The sequence below is a fragment of the Pteronotus mesoamericanus genome, unplaced genomic scaffold (genome assembly GCF_021234165.1).
Source record: "Pteronotus mesoamericanus isolate MK-2021 breed Mesoamerican mustached bat unplaced genomic scaffold, CSHL_Meso_final scaffold_21, whole genome shotgun sequence".
Classification (NCBI taxonomy): domain Eukaryota; kingdom Metazoa; phylum Chordata; class Mammalia; order Chiroptera; family Mormoopidae; genus Pteronotus; species Pteronotus mesoamericanus.
In genome coordinates, this window is record NW_026555310.1 from 9392347 (window position 1) to 9415458 (window position 23112).

The following is a 23112-nucleotide window of genomic DNA, read 5'->3' on the forward strand; positions in this document are numbered from 1 at the left end:
GTTTTCATGCTTAAGTAAATTACTTCCTTCTGCTTACCCAAAGCTGAAAAATAAATTTTCAAATAATAAAAAACCAATGGAGACTCTTAAACTTAGGAAAAATAGTTAAAAGTCATTTAAAAGTCAATTCATCATCATGATCCAGAGATCTCTCACTCTCTGTAGTAAAACAAACACAAGAATAGGGACTGAGGAAAATTGAGAAATCCAGTGAAAATCAGCACACTTCAACCCCCTGCTGTACACACTGTTTAACCTCCTTCAACCCCTTGAGTGTGGGCAGAACATGGTGGCGTGTCACTGTGGGAGAACCATCACGGGAATATCTGTATTCATTTTCTGTAGTTGCATAATAACTTAGCACAAACTCAGTGGCTTATAGCAACTCATTTATTATGTCACAGTCCTGTGTATCAGAAGTCCAGGCAGAGCTCAGCTAGATTCACTACTGAGATTCTCACAAGGCCAAAATTTAGGTGTCAGCCGGAGCTATGGTATCATCTGAAGTCTGGAGTACTCTCCTAAACTAATTTAAGCTGTTGGAAGAATTCAGTTTCTTGTGGTTATATATCTGAGGACCCAGTTTGTCTTGCTCGCTGACAGCCAGAAAGTAACTCATCTCCTGGAGGCTGCCCTTAGGTCTTAGCCAATGTGGTCTTTTTACAACATGGTAGCTTCCTTCTTTATTAAGGCCCACAGAAGGATCTCTCAGACATCTTGTAAGAGCCCACCTTATTAAATCAAGCCCACCCAGCACAGTCTCCCTGTTGATAACTCAGAGTCAGCTGATTAGGAACCTTAACTCCATCTGCAAAATTCTATCAACTTTGCCACACAACATTAATCTAATTATGGACAAATCATGGCAGGCACATGACCCTATAAACAAATGACTGTAATAAAATTTTATAATCATCTATATAAACCTTAAATCTTATATCACTTTATAAGGTACAAAGTACTTGTAAACATTCTGCATCTCTTGATATTCATGACTATGCCAGAGAGGCACAGTAGGAATTATTAATCTAATGTTACAGGTAAAAAAACCAAGGCTCAAAGCAGCTAAGAGATTGCCCACAGCTTTACAGAAAACTAGTAGTGGAGTTGAGCTTCAGCCCAGGGTCTTTCATTCTACAGTCCAGTTCTCTGTTTTGCTAATCTACAAACTTTCAAAATGTGTCTGATGAGGTTTCCAAGAAGATGTCTCAGGGATTACTGCAAGAGCTAAGGGTGACACTAAGAAAGTAGGGCTAAGCATTGACATGGCAGCTCTACTTTTGTTTGTTCCCTAAGTTTGGGGTGCTACATAAGCTTTAATAACCACTGTATTGCACCATGCTGCCTTCTTAGAGGTAAAAAGGAATGCTTACCAAAAAATTTAGTCTAAAAAATTGTTTTGGTAGCTGTGTATAAAAAGCCAAGTGTCTATTCTACTAAAGTTTCAAGAAGTCGTCATTTCTTGTAGCAGCTGTTGGACCTTTCATGAAGAAAGAAAGAAAGAAAAAACAGAAAGAACCATATTACATAGTTGGTTTGAAATGTACACCCAGGGAAAAAAGTGACAAACCCCACCTTCACTTTTTAAGTAAGTGTAAAAAATTAATACCTTCTTAATGTCTGGTCTCTTGTTTTTCTTTTCATGCAGACATTGACTGGCAACAGAATACATAGTTTCAATGGAAGTGAAATCAATGTCATTCATCTTCCTATCAATATAATCTTCAATTGTCTTTTCTTCATCTTCAATTTCTTCTTTAATATCTAGCTTTAAAACAAGTGTTAAAATTTCGAGTTTCAAACGAAAGTGAAAAACTCAGAACATAAATTTTAATTATTTAATCTACTTAATAACATGTACTCTTATTTTACTGTCTACTTTTATAACCTTATTAAGAATTGAAGATATACAGTTACATACCTCCTAGACACTCTTCTTTTGCCTTCTAATTTTTTTATAATCCCTACCCAAGGATTTTTAAAAATTATTATTGATTCAGACATACATTGCCTGAATTTGTCATACTGGTTTGTCCCATTAGAACATGTAAATTAGAATGAAGTCATGTAAGTTACTTAAATAATTTTAAGAAAACCTTATACTCGATAGCAGATATTTCTGTAAATCTTCACTTTTATAAAAAGACCCTGTAAGTTCTTAAAATTTACGACACTGGAAAAAAAGGGTCATGGAATAATTTTCCAACAGCTTTAGCATTCAACTAGTCTATATGTGTAATTTGTGTAATTGTCAATTAGTGTCTAATATAACATAAAAGTAATGTTTTCTATGATAACTTCATAAGCAAAATATTCTGTAACAGAAATGGATAAAGAATTTTGCTAGGAATTCCATTCTGATACAAATTTGAAAGGAAGCCATGTTGTTTTTTCTAGAGGAACTGAAAGGCAGTTAGTAATCACTCTGAAAGTAACATAAAAATATAATGGAGATGACCTCAGAAACCATAGAGTTCTATTCTGATTTACCCACTAAAAAACTAGAATACAAAATATATAAATGACTTTTCCAAGCTTCACAAATACTTCATGGAAGAGCTGAGATTAGAAATATTTGATGCTCTTCCTGTATGCTACTATGTAATTGCCAATAGAAAATGGCATTTCTGGTTGCCAAATTTACCCATATAGATTTAGATTATAAATGCAAAAAGAAAAGGACTGGCAGAAATGAATCTTTCAATTACCAATAATTGAGGTTCCCGATGTTCATCCACAGCTGGAAGTCCAGTTATTATTTCTAATAAAACCTATGATGACAAAAAACAAAACAAAACATGAAATCCATTAATCTAACACTCAAGGCAACAGAAACTAGAATGCATATGAATCTTGATTACAAAATCTGATTAACCATTTCCACACACTGCATCACATCTTTTAGGCACTAAAACAGAAAGAACATGAGCTGTGGTCTTTCTCACCACCCTTCCTTCACAGACTCCTTGGATCCCACTCATCCCCACCAGCAGTTCTTTTCTGTTGGCATCTTACTAAACAATTAGCTCCACTCAACATGTGTTCTGGACATTCCTTTCCCTGTTTTGCCGGGAATTCTGCACAAGAATAATTTTCTCCGGCTCTTAGGAGAATGTTATTTGCTAAACTTTAGGAATATCCTACAACCCTGTGCCTTATGTTCACAATGTTATGAAGTTAAAATTCCATATGTAAAACACATATGAAAAAATAAGATGAAGAAGCACCAATTTCTCCAACCATCGCCACTCCCTCTCTATCTTAGAAGTTATCAGGAATAGACCAGTAGATCAGAGAATGCCAAAGCTTATTTCCTTTCAAAAATATAGTTTTTAAATATGACATTAAGTGCATACTGTATGCCATGATTTATTTTATGCACTGATTTAATTTACATTTCATACTAATTCCTGAGGATAGTTGTGGCCAAAAAAATCATTTCTTGCAGTAATTTCAGAAATCAATATAAAAGCTTTACAAAGTTGGAATAGTTTTTGTAACTTTCTCATTTAACTAGAGGTTAAAGTAAACAACTTACAGAGAGTTAAGCAAGACAGGTGAATTCAAAACATTCTACTTCAATTTCATAATTACCAGTATTACTAGAATGATTATTGTTACCAGTTATATGTATGAAACTTACAACACCAAAGCTGTAGATGTCAGATTTGGGTGTTATTTCTCCTCGCAAAGCTTCAGGTGCCATATAAGCTGTTGTTCCCACAATTCTGCTAGTCATGACTGTCTGCGAAAACTTCTCAGAAGCCCGTGCAAGCCCAAAGTCAGATATTTTGGCTGTAAAGTCTTCATCTAGTAAGATATTTGCACTGCAAAAATGTAAAGTTTAGAGGAAAAAAAATGTTTTTCCCTTCAGACAAGTCAAATCATTCTTTAAATAGGTGTATGAATGTATTTAAAGAGTATTCCAGTTTATAATATTGAGTTGGCCAAAAAGTCTGTTTAGATTTTTCTGTAAAAATAAAAGATACATTTTCATTTTCACCAATAACTTCATTGATTTGGATACTTTGAGTGTGTCAGCTATCTCCTGTGTGGTATAATGTTGATTGTTCTCAATGTCTTGATTTGATCACAATCTGCAACTGTTCTACCTGACCATGGAGCATCATCCAGCAAGAAATCTACAGCATGAAACTTCGCAAACCACTATTGACATTCAATCAGTCACAGCACCTTCTCCATAAACTGCACAGATCTTTTTTGTATTTCAATTGCACTTTTACCTTTCTTGAAATAATAAAGTGTAATATGCTGAGAATGTTGCATATTTTCTTTCATTTTCAACATTAAAATGGCTACACAAAAATTCACCCATTTTGTTAAGTTTTTTTTAAATGCATGCTGATATGACAGCTGTCACAATACAACGTAACACAATTGTCTTGAATGAAATTAAAGACAACTAAGCACTACTAGAGCCATCTCACATAAAAAAATCAAAAGAACTTTTTGGCCAACCCAATATACATCATAAAAGCCTGAAATTTGTGTAAATAAATCTAGATTTCAGATTAAATCTTAAGAGAAATGACTCTCTTCTTGTTTCTTGAGAAAAAATTTTAGGAGAATAAAAATGAAATAATACTGTTTGCATTAGTCAGAGATATTTTCATTATTTCACAAATCATTTATTACAGGGTCATTTCCCTTAGAGTCTCCTGAAGCACCATTCCTAATTCCTTTCCTAACATTTCTAAGTTCACTTAAAAACAATTTTCCAACCCAAGTATCTCAATTATTCATTTCTTGATTCTTTTTTTTTTTTGTGCTATCTGAAATCTTTTGAAGAGGAAAGAATATAGCTAAAAGATCTTCATTATATGCATTCACTCATATATTCATACTTTCATTCCACAAAACTTATTGAGGACTCTGTATGGTATTAATAGTATTTAAGCTCAGTGCTAGGCATGGAGATCTCTTCAAATATGTATGCCACAAAAGTACATGCATAATTTTAAAAAATCCAGTAAGTACTCTGTAAAGGTGATATTAGGTACAAAAATGCAGACAGAACAACCACGTGACTGAAAGAACTGGGGAAAATTTCAAGGGAAAGCATGCTTAGTCTTGAGTGATTATTATAGGTTGATGGTTATATGAGAGAAAGGCATTTCAGGCAAATGGAGCAACATGTAATAGTGATTAAAACATAAAAACATATGACCAATTTCAAGAAACTGGTCAGGTATCCAGGTTTGATTTTTAGGGCCATACCCTGACAATGTAGTAATGAACAGGTAAGTACTGGACAGGTTAAAAAGACAGGTTAAAGGCTGAGCAGGAGGGTTTATAATAAAATTGATGACAGAAAGTGAGCGTGTAAATAAGGGCAGAGCAATAAGGAGAAAAAGGACATCTATACTCTTTGAGTGTTCTAGATTAAGACATGCATGTGCATAGTGAATAGAAAGAGAATAAATTATTTCTTAAAAATGGTTTTCTAAATGCAGTCTTTACCTTTTAATATCTCTATGAATTTGATGGTTTTCATGTAAAAAACTGATACCATCAGCTGCTCCCTGAGCAATCCTGCATCTCATGTGCCAAGAAAGTGGTGGAGTATCATCCTTATGAAGTAAAAAACAAACCGATTAGAAAACTGGAGGATAAAAATAACTACAGAAAATACATAACAAAAAATTTTTCTAAGCAACTTTTAAATGGGGGTTAGCACTTCTCATTTGACAATAAAAGTATGTAAAAGCATCTTCAAAGTGTAGCCTTGATTAATATTTTACATTTTATATTATCACCTAATAGAATGGCAACCCCCATTTAATATAGCAACTGTACAATTTTCATAGAGCAGGAAAAATATTAAGATGAACAGAGTTTAAGTGATCCTGTCTCTTAAGTGGATTAAGTGAGTATTAGTATCTAACAGAGAAACAGAGAACCAAAAATCTGATGAACAAACATCTTACCAAACAAGACAGTCTGTCTAGCAATGAACCATTAGGCATGTAAACATATACTAAGCAGAGGTCATCTCCATCACTTGAGAAACCAAGCAGTTCTACTAAATTTTCATGTTGGCACCTGTGACAAAATTTTCCACTCAAAATTATTACAATAGATACATGTATTCAGCTGTAAGTTGGAAGTTACTCAGTTTAGAGCTTTAACAGAAAAAAGAGCAAGATAATAATATGTTACATATCATTTTAATGTGATATATGTTTATATATGTTTATTATAACTATAATTTTCTGCAAAGAGCTTCCCTTTTAGTAATACTGATCAACTTAGAAGCAAAATATCTTTCTATTTTATAGTAAAAGCACAATAATTCAAACCACTGGAACTTGTGATAGTTTGGTTAAGGAATAAGCTGATTTACCTTTGTTTAGCACAATTTTCAAATACAGCACAAACAAAATTTCAAGAAATCTGTTGAAACTTGTATGACAGCCCTTTCAAGAACACATTAATACATCAAAAGCACTGATTTACAGATATAATGATTTTTAATCACATTTAATTTACACATTTCTGATATTTAATCATATCTGATTATTTATAACCTAACTTGAGTTTCTTTATATACTGAAGAGTAAAAAAACCTAAAGAGAGCTTAAGTATAACAAAAGACTCCTGTGACACAGTAAACTCTGGGCTAAGTGCTCAAAAGCCTAAGTTTGAAGTCCATATCTGCCACCTCCTGGATATGTGAACTATAGCAAATAAACAACTCGCTGAGCCTCAGCAAATTTACCTGCTAAATGTGGATAATACCTATTGTGTAACATGGATGCTGTGAGAATTAAGTGAACAAATATCAAGTGATCAAGTGAACAAGAGAGCCTAGAAATGTCCTAGAACATAATAAGTATTCCATCCAAGTGCTTACTCATTTTGTTCATTCAAAATGATCTAATTCTGGCATTTCATTATTTCAAATCAGATTTTGACTTGAAATCAGTCTACCCTCAAAAATATTTTGTAAAGTGCAAATTAAGATGACAAGTGTTCCATGTTCCAGCAAAATGGCACATTTTAGAAACACGTAGATAACATTTGGTGAGTTTCTACTATACATAAGGCACTATAGTAAATAAGGCACTATAGTAAATAATTTAACTGCTTAATTGATTTATTCCTCACAATAGCATAATGAAGTAAGAACTATTATTATCCCATTTTATAGATGGGAAAACTAATGGAGAGAGGGCTAAGAAACATAGGTAAGGTCATTCTTCTAGTAAGTTCCCGAGATTGACACCTATTTAAAAATAGTAATAACATTCAGTGGCGATGAGGTAGCAGTGAGGTTTGAAATTGTAATATATTGCTGGTAGGAGTATTCATTATCATAACTTATCTATTAGGCCATTTGGACATATACTTGGAAATCCTTTAAAAAGTTCATGCAATCTGAAGCAATAATTCTTCTAGAACTCTATCCTGATGAAATAAGCAGAGTTGCATTTAAAGATTTATGTATAATATTGAATACAAAGAAATTTAAAGAAGCTTTAATTTGAAATATTGAAAATCAGAAACAAACCTAGTAGGGAAATGGTTAAACAAAATATAATCCTCATCTATGCTAGAATTTTATACAATAATTTTCAATGTCTTAAAATTATTTTTAATGACCTGGGGAAATCCTACATACACATCATCAAGAAAGTACATCAAATATTAGCAGTGATCATCTCTCGGTGATAAAATTAAAAGACAATTTTTATTATTTAAAAAATATAGTTTTAGAATTGGAGACTGGGAATAGAGGTAGGGAGAACAAATTGTGAAAGTTTTACTTTTTATTAGTATGCATTATTTTTACTGTGAATGAATTAATTCCAGTCTATTATTTCTTTCTTGAGGTTATGCAACTAGAATTAATGATTTATAGCAATGGGTCTAATGAGAATTCTTATATAAAGCTCAAGCTCTGGAATCAGACAGATCTGGATTTGAAACCCAGCTCTAATATTTATTGGCTATGTGGTTTTGGGCCAGTTACTTAATCAATCTTTCTAAATCTCAGTGGGGAAAAAAATGTTGCGAGGGGGTGGGGGAGGTTATAACAATATTGTGAGGGTTAAATGAGAAAATGCACATAAAATATATTGCACAGTGTCTGGTATATTGTATATACTCAAATATCAATATTATAATTATTATGATAAATTTCCTAATTTGTTTCTGTTACTTTTCCTGATGATGCCCAACTATTTTCAAGCATACTGGGTCAATGCCTTCTATGCATTCTTGCATATAACACTTCTATGGTCTATCGGTGGTAACTTATATCTAAGGGCCTATTATTTTTTTTGTACTTCTACAATTTTTCTCTCATAAACTCTGGAAATAGAAAACATGATAATGGAAGAGAGTTGAAATTCCATCTAACTTTGCTTCGATTTAAAATAATGACTGCTGTTTAACCTACAGGCATATGGGTATATGTAGTCATAGGACTGTAGTCAAAGTTCTTTCAGTTCCTCTAATATAAACCTTCATTTCATTTGCACATATCTGAGAACTAGTAATGTCCATATCTGAGAACTAGTGATATTCAGATATTTGCAAATGAAATGAAGCACACTGTGGGAAAGAAACCAGGTCCCTCACTCCTTGCTGTGCTCTTTCCCACTCTACTCCACCACGAAATTAACTTACTTTGCCATTACTTTTATTTCTTGATCAAACTGTTGCCTCAGTTCTTCAGTACTAATGTCAACCATCTGAAAAAATAAAATATATGCAGTAGGACACAGTACAATAACCATAAGGCTCCAACACCAGAATGTGACTCAAGAAATTGATTGACTGATACTGCTTTCCTTAAAATAGTAAGGCATTATTCTTACCATTTTATGAAATAACTGAGAACTAGAAATATTAGTGATTTGCTCAAGATCCCATGGCTGGTTAATGGAAGACAAACAATCTTATAAACCATATAACCATATACAACCCACTGAGTTATTGTGGGAATAAAAAAATAATACGAGACTTCACTGCATAAACATTTTGAAAAAAAATTCTGTGTAGTAGAAAACATATGCTAATTTCAAGGCAAAAAGAAAAATAAAACCTGTAAAAGTATTTTTAGTATGTATAACAGGGTGACTATCATATAAATATATATTATCTTGATACTATTAGAATATAACAACAAATGTAGAATATAACAAATCAATAAGTAAAAGGTGACAAAAGATATAGACAAGAAATTTTTCAATTTTTTCTTAATGTTTATTAAGAAAAATAAACTTTATTTTTAAATAAGAAAGTAATATAAGAAAGTTATTTTCATAAAATTTTTTAGTATCTTATTTGAATCTTTATTATGCATGAAGCACAATATAAAGCATGGGTTTTCAACTTTATTTTGTGAGTCTCCCATAATTGTATGTATGTATGCATAACCACATTTTTGTAGGTCTAGGACCCATAGCTTTCAACAGATTTTTAAATGTTAAAAACTATCAGCTTAGAATGATGTTTATTTAAAGAAAATATGCTCTGAAATAATGTATTTCCTAAAGATTAATTTAAAACTTGTTATACAGCACACTAGGAAGTAATTCTTTCCTGAAACCTTTTTAGCCTTGAAAGTATAACTTACTGTTGTAAGTCTCTTCACTGCCACAGTTCTGTTGTTCACATAGCCTTTATAAACAACTCCAAATCCACCCTCTCCCATTTTGTTACCACCAACAGAAATGGGTCGTTCATCAAAGTTATTGGTGACATCTTTCAGTTCATAAAATGAAAAACTGTGAAAACCTGTAATGTCAATAAAATAATGGAAAAAGTGCTTCAGTAAAAATGAAATTGGTTTTAATAATACCAGTATTTTCTCAATTTAAATATTTTATATCTAAATATTTATTACTTTCAATTAGATAGAATGGCAGAGAGCAAAACCATTGCTAAATAAATATCTGGGGACAGCTATAACTGAACAATAAAAAAAATTTTAGTCACTTACTTACTTTATAAAATAATCCTTTCAAGTTATGTAAATATTTACTATTGGCTCTACGCACTGATAACACAACTGACAAACAATGAAGATGGTGCCTAATAAATCAGGAGGGACAAATACACAAAAGAGTTTTTGTCAATGTGCACAAACAAAAGGAGAAATCTGTTTTTAGCAGTAATGGTCTTAATGGCAAACTACTGGCATAGCGATTCTCAACCTTTTTCATCACATCTAACTACTGAAATTCTGCACACACCAAAAAAATAGATATAATTGTGATTCATTCACACTGGACAGCTATTGTTGTGTTGGCTGCTGTCCTTTTTGAAATTTGACAATCTAAAGGAAAAGAGGTCAGTGCCCCTGACTAAATAGACAGGTATTGCATGTTTTACAAATTCCTGCAGCACACTAGTTGAAAATCACTACACCAGTGGAATGGACTGCAAATGTCACTTACGTGTATCGCTAACTTCTAAACTTCCTGGACTTGAAGAGTCGGGTGGGCTAAACGTTTGTTCAGGATTCCACTCAGGTATCACAGATGTTTTGTCTATGTCATAGAGAGGCCTCTGATTCTCCTCAACTGTTACAGCTTCTGTACAAGGTAGTGTATTAACAGTTTTGGGAACAGCATCTGCCAAATGAAGATACAAGTTGTCCATCCATAGAAAAAGTGTTTGTGAAAAAGTTAAGCTAGGAGCTTGGTTCATTTAACATCATTCCAGTTTCCACGTTAGTCCCATATTCTTACAGCACACACCAGAAGCTACCTAGTGAGAATTGTTTTGTTAAAGCTGGGTAAGGTAATGTTTTCAAAAGTGGTCTATGAGCCACTTTTGACCTGCATCAGAAGCACTGAAGTACTTGTTTAAAAACATAGCCCTTGCACTCAATTGCATAATTGTGATAATGATGTCTATAATAGAGCTCAGGAAGCTACCTGTTAAAAAAACCCCCAGATGATTCTTATGTACACTGAAGGCTGAGAACCACTGGTATAAATGACATCAAAGGGAAAAATTAAGGTTATGAGGAAGGTACTAAGAAACTAATCCACCAGCATAGTGTAGGGAAATCATGACCACAGAGTCCCATTGGGATGGAAGTCCAGGGTGAAAAAAAAGAGTTCCAAAAAAGATACCCATAATAAAAATAAATTTCCGTCCTTCTAAACTTTTTAGTGGCACAAAACTACCCACTTTGATAGTGGGATAAAACTCAATCATGAAGCCTCCATCTCCTTAGCAGTAATCAAGTCTGTAGTGCCTTGTGTCTGGGGTGTTTGTTAAAAGTTGGGGGGAGTTGAAAGAATAAAAGGAGTCTCAAATGTCAGGTTTTTCTACTAAGGGAAAAAAGTAAGAGTAAAAAGAAATATTCCTATTTCTGCCACTTTTCATTGTTGATGCCCTAGTCACACTGAGTTTACCTGGTAGCAAAAGACTCGCAGGGGCAAAAAACTCATTTTGGATCAAAAGGTCCACAAGATCGCCAACAGTGCAATTTGTGGTGCCCCAGTCAAACAGTAATTCACCAGTGGGACTTTTTCCAGTTTGAAGTAATGCTTCAAATCTCCTTAAAGACAAGTAACAAAGAAAGAAAATTAGTATGTAAACAGAGTTAATAGGAAAATAGGAATTATTTCCCTGTCACTTTCTCCCACAGCACTTCCTACAATATTAAAGAAAAGAGGCAATAAGAAAACCAGCAATAATTACAGAGACTAGGAAAGATAGGTAGAAGGAAAAAAGATGCTGAAGGCGATGATAATATAAGTTAACACATATTGACTTCTTACTGAGTATTTGCTCAGTGGGCTACAGGACGTACACATATGAATTATTCTATCCTTAAAGATACTGTGAATAACATTCTAACTTAATAATGAGAAATCAAGGCATGGAGAGGTAAAGTAACAAGCCCATAGCCACATAGCCAATAAGCTGTATATAAATTGAGATCCAAATTCAGATTTCACTTGACATTAGAATGTGTCCTCAATTTACGAAGCCATATTACTTCCCTACATGACATATTAACTCTGCTAGCCATATAATTCTTAACAAACCAGCCTGCTTAAAATAATAGAATATATATAACCTTGGATAATTATTCCTTTGATCTTAACTACATTTCAATTAAATTAAAAGGAAAACACAGATCAGTTTCTCATGTTCACTTCTTTAAAAATTAGTTTTAGAGGAGCATTTGAGATCTTGCTTTCCAGCATTTGTCATCAGCTGGGCTCAAATAAACTCATAAAAATCCTAAAAAAAATTAGTTTTGAAAAATAACATTTAAAAACTTAACATTTTTCCTTTTTTCTTAATTTTTTATTTTGAAAAATTTCACACCTACATAGAAGTTGAAAAAATAATACCATGAAGGTGTGAAATCATTTACCCTTCACGCAGATTCTCCAACTGACCAACTGCTATCATTTTGACCTATTTGTGCTCTTGTGCTCCCTCACTATTTGAGTCTGTGTGCACATGTGCATCACATCTGGAGGCACATAATGGCAGTTTGTACTATTACTGGTGACACAAAGTTTGATTACTTTGTTAAGAAGGTGTCCTTGAGGTATTTTCTCTATTTTGTGAAGTTCTCTATTCCCCCTTCATAATTCATAAGTAACCTGTGGCTAATACTTTCAAATCTTGTGCAGTCTTTTTTATCAATATCCTTTTACTTAATGATTTTTTAAGCACTCACTGTGAACCTTGGGTGAATCAATTACTCATTAGTGATTGTAAATTGGTAATTTTCTTATACTATCATTCTTTTTTAAAAAAGATTTTATATATTTATTTTTAGAGATGGTGAAGGGAAGGAGAAAGAGAAGGAAAGAAACATCAACGTAAGAGAGAAACATCGATCAGTTGCTTCCTGTACACCTCCAGATCAGAGACTGAAGCCACAATCCAGGCATGTACCCTGACTGAGAATTGAAATGGCAACACTTCACTTTGTGGGACGACACCTAACCAACTGAGCCACACTGGTCAGGGCTCTATCATTCTTTCAATAATTATTGGCTGCCATTATTCTGCTAAGAAGAGCTTTTTCTCCCTACCACTACCTTCTCAACTTTCCTCCAAAAGTTTTTAATAGTGATATCAATAATCTATCCTTATAAATAGGCTTTCAAGCTTTAAACTTAATCTTCTTCTAAGTAATTTAAAATGTTCACCCTTAATATGAGGAAATGTTTCCTCGAAGGGAGCTATGGTTTTAGGTTCTTTTTCAGGTTAATGCTGAAAATCACAAATACATTTCTTTTCCTCTTGCTTCTAAAGACAGATTTTGACACTGGTCTGAGCTTAAAAAACTGACAAAAATAAAATTTGTACTTATACTTTACACTAAATCAAACAGAGGTGAATAAAAAGAAAGAACAGAAATTATCTGCCCAGCTGGTATGGCTCAGTTGGTTGAGCATCATCCTGAAAACAAAAGGTCACCAGTTTGATTCCCAGTCAGGGCACATGCCTGGGTTGCATGCAGAAGGCAGCCAATCCATGTTTCTCTCTTACAGTAATGTTTCTCTCCCTCTCTAAAATCAAAAATAAAAATTGAAAACAATATATTTTAAAAATAATAGAAATTATTTGAAGATTGTGTTGAAAAATCCTGACCAAGAACTAAAAATTCTGTTCATCGAAGTATACGTTGCCAAGCAACTATGAGGTGACAATTTGAATTACCAAAATACACAGAGTGAATTAGAGATTCACACACATAGATGTTTAGGTGCCAGAATTTTGTTAGCAATTCTATAATCTTATGATACTTCAAACTGGAAATAAGTATAAAGCAGAGTGAACTGTACTCTTCAGCTTGCCAAATGAAGAACTAAAATAAAAGTGGGAATCTTGACTCTAACCCAAAAACTTATTTGCAAGATCACTACATTACCCTAGCTGAATGAAGCAAACATTGCAAAAACAGAGGGGTGATGTTTATTACCATTTTCTCCACTGGAGGGAGGTTTATTTTCTGAAATTCAATATTAGATAGCATTCATAGCTATTAATCATTCTAGACTGTGATGTAAGAATTTAAAAAGAAAAAGAATTTTATGTTACCTTATGTGAAACTGATTATATCTATCATCACCAGATGGTTTTTTAATAGCTACTGCTAACTTCTTCCATCCTTCTTGAGGATCAATAAAATCTGACAGCTTCCTAATTAGTCCAACATTGAGGCAGCGCACATATGTTGATGGCGTTATGGGTTTGTTCATCTTCTATTCCTATAATATAAAAAATTCTCATCAAAATTTTACAGTAGTTTTAGTGATGACATCTGTAAGTTTATATATCATTCTTCGCTATAACATAGGAAATGTTGGCAACTGTTTACCCCATAACAAAAGAACAGTCCAAAGTCAACCACAGTTGACTCTTGAACAAAATGGGTTTGAACTGTGCAGGTCCACTTATATGCAGATTTTTTTCAATAAACACAATAAATCTATTTTCTCTCACTTATGATTTTCTTAACATTTTTTTCTAGCTTTTTGTTACAAGAATACACTATATAATACAAAAATGTAACATACAAAATATGTATTAATCAACTGTTTATGTTATCAGTAAGGCTTCCAATCAATGGTAGGTTATTAGTAGTTAAATTAGGAGGAAGTCAAAAATTACATGTGGATTTTTCAACTGCATGGGTGTCAGTGTCCCTAACTCCTGCATTGCTCAAGAGGCAACTGTAGTTGATAGCCTAAGAAAAAATTAAAATTGTGGTTACTTATCTATCCTCTCGGCTTGCTTTCTTTCTCCACCCAGAATAGGAATAAGAAAAATAAAGGATTTTTTTCTTACACTGACAATTTCTGAGTGAAATTTATACAAAGAAGCAAAAGTTTACTTTTTCAGAAAAATTCCTGTGAACATATTCAGGAATAAACTCTATTAATAAAAGAGGTTTATTTTCAATTTAAAATATTTTTATTAGTTATATTTATTTCTGTTAAATACTTATGCAACACTCTTTGGTGTAAGTAAAAAATAAATATATCCTGAAATAATTTGGGTTGCATTAAAAGACATGGTCTATCCACCAACTTTTCACATAATATGCTCTTCCTTGACTCCACTTGTTTTGAGTTCTATGGACCTACCTGATCACAATTCATTTTCTAAGTCAAACACCATGGTTCACCAACTTAATTAGTCTATAGATAGAACCTTTATTTCCTCTGTCCCCTTTTTCTTCTGCCACTCCCTCCTAGAAAGCTGCAGCTAAGGATAAATCTCACAATTTTACTTGTACACCAGCACTGCTGAATATAGCTGTAGAGAACTAGATAGCAACTGAGCAGGTTGGTGTGAATAAATTTTTATGCAAGCCCCTTTTCCATTGGGCCTTCAACAATGCTATTGATCCTTTTCCTTGTATTCACTCATTGTCCTTAGAGACTATTTCACACCTTTACCTCTCTACATGTGGTGCTATTTGACCTCCATGTCCCTCATTCTCAGCAGATGGTTACCTTTCCTTCTAATAAATCAAGACAAATAGATCCAGGTGTTGTTCTACCAATTATTCTCTTGCTCCCCGATGTATTTTTAAAGGCAATATAATTAATTTTTGGAGTAAAGAATATATTCATATGGTACAAAACCCACAAGCTATAAAATAAGAAACAAAAATTCTCCCTATATCCTAGGCCTTTATGTATTAGCATTCTCTTCTCTTTGGCCTTCTTTCACCACCACATCTAAGTAGGTCTATGTGCCCGCAACCTAATTATCTTTCATTATTGTGCAATTTGTTTGTAATCATGTATTTATTTGTTTAGTTGTTTACTGTCTCCCCTATTAGACTCTAAGTTCCATGAGTTCAAGGACTGTGATAATTTTATTCACAAATATGTAACTAGAGACTAGCACATTGTAGATATTGGTGTTAAGTGTTAAGAATGAATTTCCTGTCCAGTATCATGCTAGGTGATTTATATATTTCACTTAATCCTCTTAGTGACTAAGGTAGTTTTATCATTTCTATTTCATAAAGGTAGTAAGTTCAAGCTAGGACTTGAACCAGTATCTGACTCCAAAATTCATGCCGTATGTCCCTACTTATTATATGTCCCCACCTAACTCAATGCATTGTTCATTTCATTCTCTTTCCTAGAAACACCAATCATTTCCTTTCACTCATCCATACATTCACAAAATAATTTATGTCAGTCTTTGTACTAAGTCATAAGAGATACAGAGAAGAGAAAATCTTTGTTTTCAAGTCGTTTAGTCTAGCAAGGGATACAACAATTATGAGTGATACATGCTGCAAGAGGTATGTGCAGTGTTAATGGGGCCCAGAGAAGGAGCATCAAACTGAGCCAGTTGGAGAGATGCCTCAAAGCAGATTTGGGTGGGGTGGTGGTTAGAAGGATGAATGAAAAGGAATGAGGATGGCTTCCCCCCTCTCCCCAACCCAAAAACATTCCAGGCAGCACAGAAGAGCATGAGTTAGACTCAGGCAAGGAGTTTGCTATGGCTGGATCATAGGATGCATGCCATCAAGTACAATAAGAAGAGATGAGGTTAGAGAGGCAAGCAGGGCCAAATCATCATGATCCTTTTACACTATGACAAGGAATTTAAACTTTATACTAAATGTTATAGAGGAGCCATTTCAAGATTTTAAGAAAAGGCATTATGTAATCTTACTTGGTTAAGTGGATTCCTTTAGATAAAAAAAATTAATAGGAGACCAGTTTGAAAACTTTGCAATAATCTAGGAGAAATGAAAACCTGAGAAAAGGATATGATCAAGGAATGGAGAAAAAAATGATTAAAAGATTTAAGAGATAAAACAAAAATAATTTAATAATTTAAAGATCAGATATTAGAAAGAAGAGTGAGGGATACAAAGAAGCTAATTCCTGGCTTTTTTTGGCTTGGGCAATTAGATAGATGATACAGGAAATAAGTTCTGGTCATGTTTAACATGAAATACCGACCTTCATCTCCATCTAGGGGAGATGGCACTGAGTAGCTAGACATAAGGACTAGAGCTTAAGACAGAGATTTAGGCAAAGAATGCTTACTATATGAACATTTTCATATATTCATATATGAATGGTTGGTTGAAGCAACAAGTAAATATAAAATTGCCTATTTGAATGTATAGAATGTGAAGAAATGAAGAGAAAGAAGAAGCTTTAAAAAGTATTGTTAAGTCATGCAGGTAAGGAAAAAACTAGGAGAGTAGCAGATTTCTACAATGGGTGCTAGGTTAATATGAAAGACCACAAAAAAGGTCTTTTACTGTTAGTATTTGGAACCCAAAGACCACTGGGTGACTTTAAGAATAGTTGTAGTGGGGCAGTGAGTAAATAGTAGAAATGCATTCTCCAAGAAATGTGACTATGAAGGGAATAAGAATAAGGAGAGAAACAGCAGTTCTCAAACGTGGTCTCAAGATCTTTTACACTCTTAAATATTATTGTGGACTCCAATAACTTTTATTTATGTTGGTTATATCTACCAATTTTACCATATTAGAAATGGACACTGAGAAGTTTTAAAAAAGAATAAATATACTACATGTTAACATACATATTTAATAAAAATTTTTAAAAATTGCTTCAAAATAGAAGAGTGAAATTGTTTTACAGTTTTGTAAATTTCTTTAGTGTTTAACTTAATAGACTCATATCTATTTGCCACTCTATTTAATCTGCTGCAATATATTGTTTTGGTTGACACATATGAAAAAAATCCAGCTCCACACAGACGTACAGTTGAAAAGGAAGTATTTTAATAACCTTTTTTTTCACAAATTAGTATCTATTTATCTTTGATACTTTACTAGAACTTGACAAGAGATAATTTCCTAAAATTTAGTTACAACTGTAATCTGAAAGCATATAATGAACTTTGTCATTTACAATCCATTGTACTTTGAATCTTTTACTCAGAATGTGATTTTGATCTTATGAAACTCCTGAAAGAGACTTGGGGACCCCAACCACACCCTGAGAACTGCTGGTTTAATATTTGTTTTAAGACTTAAGCTTGGATGAAATACAAAAGATATAGTGAATACAGTATAAGTTAAGGGGTCAGACTTAAATAGAATGAAACCTCTTCTTCTGAATCTAGAAAGAGGGATGCATAGGTTTGGAACACAGATATATTTGAAGGGAGAGGAAGAATTCCCACACAATGTTATTTTTTTCTGTGTATCAGGGGGTAAGATCATCTAAGGCAAAGTAAAAGAACTGCCCAAGTACTTTGAGGGCCACCTGGTAAATGCCTACTGTTTCTTCAAACCCAATGCAAAAGTCACTACTGGCTTTCCTTATTAGTCATTTCATTTGTTTCAAACTGTCACCTGGTTATTCTTCTATTATAATAATTACCGTATGTTATTGTTTATGTGTCTGCCTTCTCTCCTATACACTTTGCTTTCCTGGGCAGAGATCCAAGCAAATTCAGCTTTAAGCTACTTGAAATATTTGTGTTAAATGAGAGAAAGACTGATTTTTTAAAATTAAGAAATCCTATATGCCTCTAGATTTTGCAGTTGCTCTATTTACATTATTTTTTTGTTATTTACTCAGATTTCTCTCCACTATAAGAAGTACAATGTGATTGACAAAACTAGCTAAGGTAGAACTGCTTAGTAATCCTAAAAGCTATAACTAAAATATAGGAAATTAAGAATAAAAACAGTTTATCTTAAAACCAGCAATAAATGTGGTAGCTCTCCAGCACCCAAATTTCTAGCAGAGGTGATGGCATGGTGATGCCAGAAAAAGGAAGACTTTCTAACAACTCCTCCACACATATATGCCTGACAGTTCTAAATCTCAAAATTTAAAAACTTCCTTTAAATATACATTCATATATCACTCCTAACACATATCTGGAAGAACATGCACCAAAATGTTAACTGTGGTTCTCTTTTTAAAAAATATATCTTATTTATTATGATATTACAGTTGTCCCATTTTTTCCTCCTTTGCCCCCCTCCACCCAGTACCCCGCTTCCCATCAGCAATCCACCCCCTTAGTTCATGTCCGTGGATCGCACATGTAAGTTCTTTTGCTTCTCCATTTCCCACACTATTCTTGACATCTCCCTATTTTGTCTCTACCAATTATTCATTTTAGTCCCTGCACCTTTTCCTCTAGTCTCTCCCTTCCCCCTCCCAGCTGATAACCCTCCAAATGATCTCCATATCTATGATTCTATTCCTGTTCTGGTTGTGTGCTTCGTGGGTTTTTTTTTTTTTTAATTCAGTTGTTGATAGTTGTGAATTTGTTGCCATTTTAATGTTCATAGTTTTGATCTTCTTTTTCTTAAATAACTCCCTTTAACATTTCATGTAATAATGGCTTGGTGATGATGAACTCCTTTAGCTTTACCTTGCCTGGGATGCACTTTATCTTCCCTTCCATTCTAAATGATAGCTTTGCTGGATGAGTAATCATGGTTGTAAGTTCTTGCTTTTCATCACTTTGAATACTTCTTTCCAGTCCCTTCTTGCCTGCAGTTCTTTTGAGAAAGCAACTAATATAATCCTATGGAAACTCCTTTGTAGGTAACTCTCTGCTTTTCTCTTGTTGCTTTTAATATCCTCTCTTTATCTTTAACCTTTGGCATTTTAATTATGATGTATCTTGGTGTGGTCCTCTTTGGGTCCAACTTGTTTGAGACTCTCTACTTCCTGGACTAGTGTCTATTTCCTTTGCCCAATTAAGGAAGTTTTCTTCCATTATTTTTTCAGATAAGTTTTCAATTTCTTGCTTTTTATCTTCTCCTTCTGGCATCCCTATGATTTGGGTGTTGGTAGGTTTGGAGATGTCCCATGACGGTCCTTATACTATCCTCATTTTTCAAAAATTGATTTTTATACTTGCTGTTCTGACTGAAGCCATATTTCTTCCTTATGTTCCAAATTGTTGATCTGAATCCCAGTTTCCTCCCCTCCACTGATGGCTCCCTGTAGATTTTTCTTTATTTCATTTAGTGTAATCTTCATTTCTTCCTCTATGTTGTTGCCTACTCAATGAGTTCTTTGAGCATCCTGAGCACCAGTGTTTCGAACTCTGCATCTGATCGGTTAGCTATCTCTGTTTAGTTCTTTTTCTGGGGTTTTGTTCTGTTGTTTCATTTGGGCTGCACTTCTTTGTGTCGTCAATTTGGCAGCCTCCCTGTGTTTGTTTCTATGTATTAGTTAGAACTGCTTTACCTCCCTGTCTTAGTAGTGTGGCCTATTGTAGAAAAGCCACCTGTAAATAGTGTGGGGTGGAGCCTTAGGTGACAGCCATGGCAGGGCAATCTGCTTCACCACTTGTGGTTCTGTGTTGGGGGAAGGCTCCCAGAGGGGACAATGCCCCTGCCGGGATTCTGGAGGTTTGCCCAGTACTCTTCCGCCACTTCCCATATGTGACTAGTGCCCTTCTAGCTGTTGCCCTGGTGGTAAATCTCAGAGTGGGTGAGTTTGCATGTTTTAAGACCCTGCAGGCCCTTTAACACAGTCCCCTGAAAATCCAGCAGTTTCTTTGAGGCCTCACTCCCACTGGTTTTTACAGCCAGAAGTAATGGGGGTTTATCTTCCTGGTGCTGGAATCCTGGGCTGTATAGTCTGGCCTACGGCCAGGATGCTCACTCCCAGGGTATCCCTCCCAATTTTTATCCACCATAGCGAACAGGGGACCGACTGCTTACCTGCCACCTCTGGTGCCACTAGGTCTCTGCCCTGCCCCCCATCTCTGCTTCTCTACTCATCCAACCCCTGTAGATGAATGTGGCTTCTTTAATCCTTGGTTGTCAGACTTATATAAAGTTTGATTTTCTGACAGTGCTGGGGGTTATTTGTTTTGAGATCTAGTTGTAATTCTATGGTTGCCAGAGGAGATGAACTATGTCTACTTACACCTCCATCTTGAACAGAAGTCCACTTTTTTTTCCTAAATCCAATTCTTGAGAAAGTTACACCATCATAACTCTAAAATTCTCAGTACCTTTCCCATGTTCAGCTGACTTATTTAAGGTGCTAAACTATAGAGCTAAAATCAGTGTGTTCCACTCCATTCTCATCATGCACAGTCACCAAGTTTTTAGGCAACTTTGTGCAACAAGAAACAAACAAACAAAAATCAGAAGCAATGAAAAAAGTGCAGAGAGTACACACTCAGATGATGTCTCACATTCTCACAACAGAGGTACAACTTGTAACGAGGTGGTTCAATGACAAGAATGGCAAGATTCTAGCAGTCCTTAGGTGCTCCCATGGCCAGAGGACAGGGTCAAGGTCTGCCTCGTGTCTCATACTCCACGCTCCACATCCCTCCAGCAGCCCTGGAAGCCTGGGCCTCACAGTGCAGGGTTCCCCCTCACCATCACTGCACTTATACTGGCAGAGCCCATCCTCACCTCCCAGGAGGCCCAAGGAGGCGTTCAGGTAGGTGTCATTTTGTGAACTCCAGTCTGGGGGCTGGGCCTGTTCCTGGCACCTGATCGCAAAGGTGAGGGTGAGGAGAGCAAGCTCAGGCCAGGGGAGCATGGCCATCCATGCAACGCCCAGCCATGTTGGGACACACCAGTCCCCCCAAGCAGTGTGCTGTGTGCTCCCACAGAGCCGCCAGGGTGCTCCAGGCAGCAGCATGCGCCCCGCACTCCACAGCCAGGGACGGTCCCAAGCCCACCTGTGGTTATCTTTTGAAGGTGATTTTTATTTTCATTTGCTTTTTTGCATCACCAATAGTGAAAATAAATGATCTGTGCAGAAGAAATGCTTGAAAGTATCACCTCTTTCAAAGTGTTCTAGATGTTACTTTAGTGCACTTGTGATTAATGGAAGTGGAATGGTACATATTGCTTATAAATAATAAATACCTCCACGAGTATTTTCTCAAACCATTAATTCTCATGGTAAAGAAATACCATTCACATTTTCAAACAAGACAAGAATATATAAGGTAAAGTGATAATTGAGAAATATACTAAAATCAGTGTCAGCTTGTGGAACCCAATGCCTTCCTACTCATATGTACATTCTCAAAGTACTGTGGCCAAAATAGGATTAAAAAATTGTTGTCAAATGAATTAATAAAGTTTTAAGTCTGGTCTGAGCAGAGGAAGAGCATATAGGGGGTGGAGGGAAGATGGACTTCGAGGTTACATGGGCGTAAGTTTCAATACAGCTTTTCCACAAACCAACAGTGACTAGGGCAATACCTCAATTCATTGGACCTTGGTTTCTTCATCTGAAAAAGAGATGGTAGTTCCTAAGATTTGCATAAGATTTAAAATCAACGAATGAGAAGGACCTAATCCTGTCAATAACAGGTGATCAAAAAAATATAATGATGATTATTTTATGGCAGAGGTTATGCTTGTATTGCATATTTAAAAAACAAATGTGCAGAGTTGTATTTAAGCTCAATTTTCAGAATAATGGTGAGGGTCTACTGAAAGAGCGGAAATAAGAGGTCTGAGACTTTTCAGATGGTGTCAGCCTTATTTTACTAAGCGTAGCTACCAGGCTGTTAGTACACTTTTCGTATTTGATAATGCACGTATCTGCTCCTTACAACCCCTCTCGACATTCTAACTTCCTGGAAGCCTGCAAGCCGGAGCAACAAGCTAATTAGAATCTTGTGAAGGCGCAATACTTTCCACGTCACGAGCATCTCTGCCGGGTGCTGACCTTACTTCCTGGTTCTCAAGCTGAGAGATTTCGTAAATGGGTTCTCGGAACACACCGCCAGGGGTCTGAGGGGCTGGGAGCGAGGTCCAACTCATCCATGGAATGGCTCAGGGACGCCTTTCTCTGCCCCAAGTTTCCTCCTCAGGTCCGCCTCACTTTTTGATCCCTAGGATGTGAACCCGTGTTCATTTTAGAGCAAGCTCTGCCCACGCAATCTACTTCCTCTCTAACTTTTCTCACTTGGAATATAAGACTGCGACTGTCCTTCCGAAATGGTCCCTCAACAACCCTTGGGCAGAGGGACAGAGGCCGGGGGGCGGACCTCCGACAGCCTACAGGGAAGGCGGCGCACGCATTTAGAATCTCTTACCTGCCCAAACGCTAGAACCGGTGGCGGGGCCGGACACTGCCCCGCTGAGCCAGCGGCTGAGGAACCCGTGCATTGGGAAGGGGCGGG

The 23112-nt window shown here is 35.3% G+C and overlaps 1 protein-coding gene across 1 annotated transcript; it reads right to left on the reverse strand.

Moving 5' to 3' along the window:
- Positions 1 to 393: 393 nt before the first annotated feature.
- Positions 394 to 23101, reverse strand: IRAK4 (interleukin 1 receptor associated kinase 4). Its single transcript, XM_054591214.1, has 12 exons — positions 23026 to 23101; positions 14056 to 14225; positions 11397 to 11542; positions 10428 to 10604; positions 9605 to 9765; positions 8653 to 8717; positions 5949 to 6063; positions 5482 to 5591; positions 3644 to 3827; positions 2709 to 2771; positions 1610 to 1768; positions 394 to 1480 (listed from the first exon to the last, which is right to left on the reverse strand). Exons 2-12 carry the CDS (start codon positions 14214 to 14216, stop codon positions 1445 to 1447), a joined length of 1377 nt encoding a protein of 458 aa, XP_054447189.1. The 5' UTR covers positions 14217 to 14225; positions 23026 to 23101; the 3' UTR covers positions 394 to 1444.
- Positions 23102 to 23112: the final 11 nt, after the last annotated feature.

Excerpts from the sequence above, each read along its gene's own strand:
- IRAK4 (XM_054591214.1), bottom strand. The coding sequence starts at position 14,216 with ATGAACAAACCCATAACGCCATCAACATATGTGCGCTGCCTCAATGTT. Across the intron at positions 8,718-9,604 it reads CAGTGAAGAGACTTACAACA|ATGGTTGACATTAGTACTGA; the intron begins GTAAGTTATACT and ends TTATTTTTTCAG. Across the intron at positions 1,769-2,708 it reads ATCGGGAACCTCAATTATTG|CTAGATATTAAAGAAGAAAT; the intron begins GTAATTGAAAGA and ends CTTGTTTTAAAG.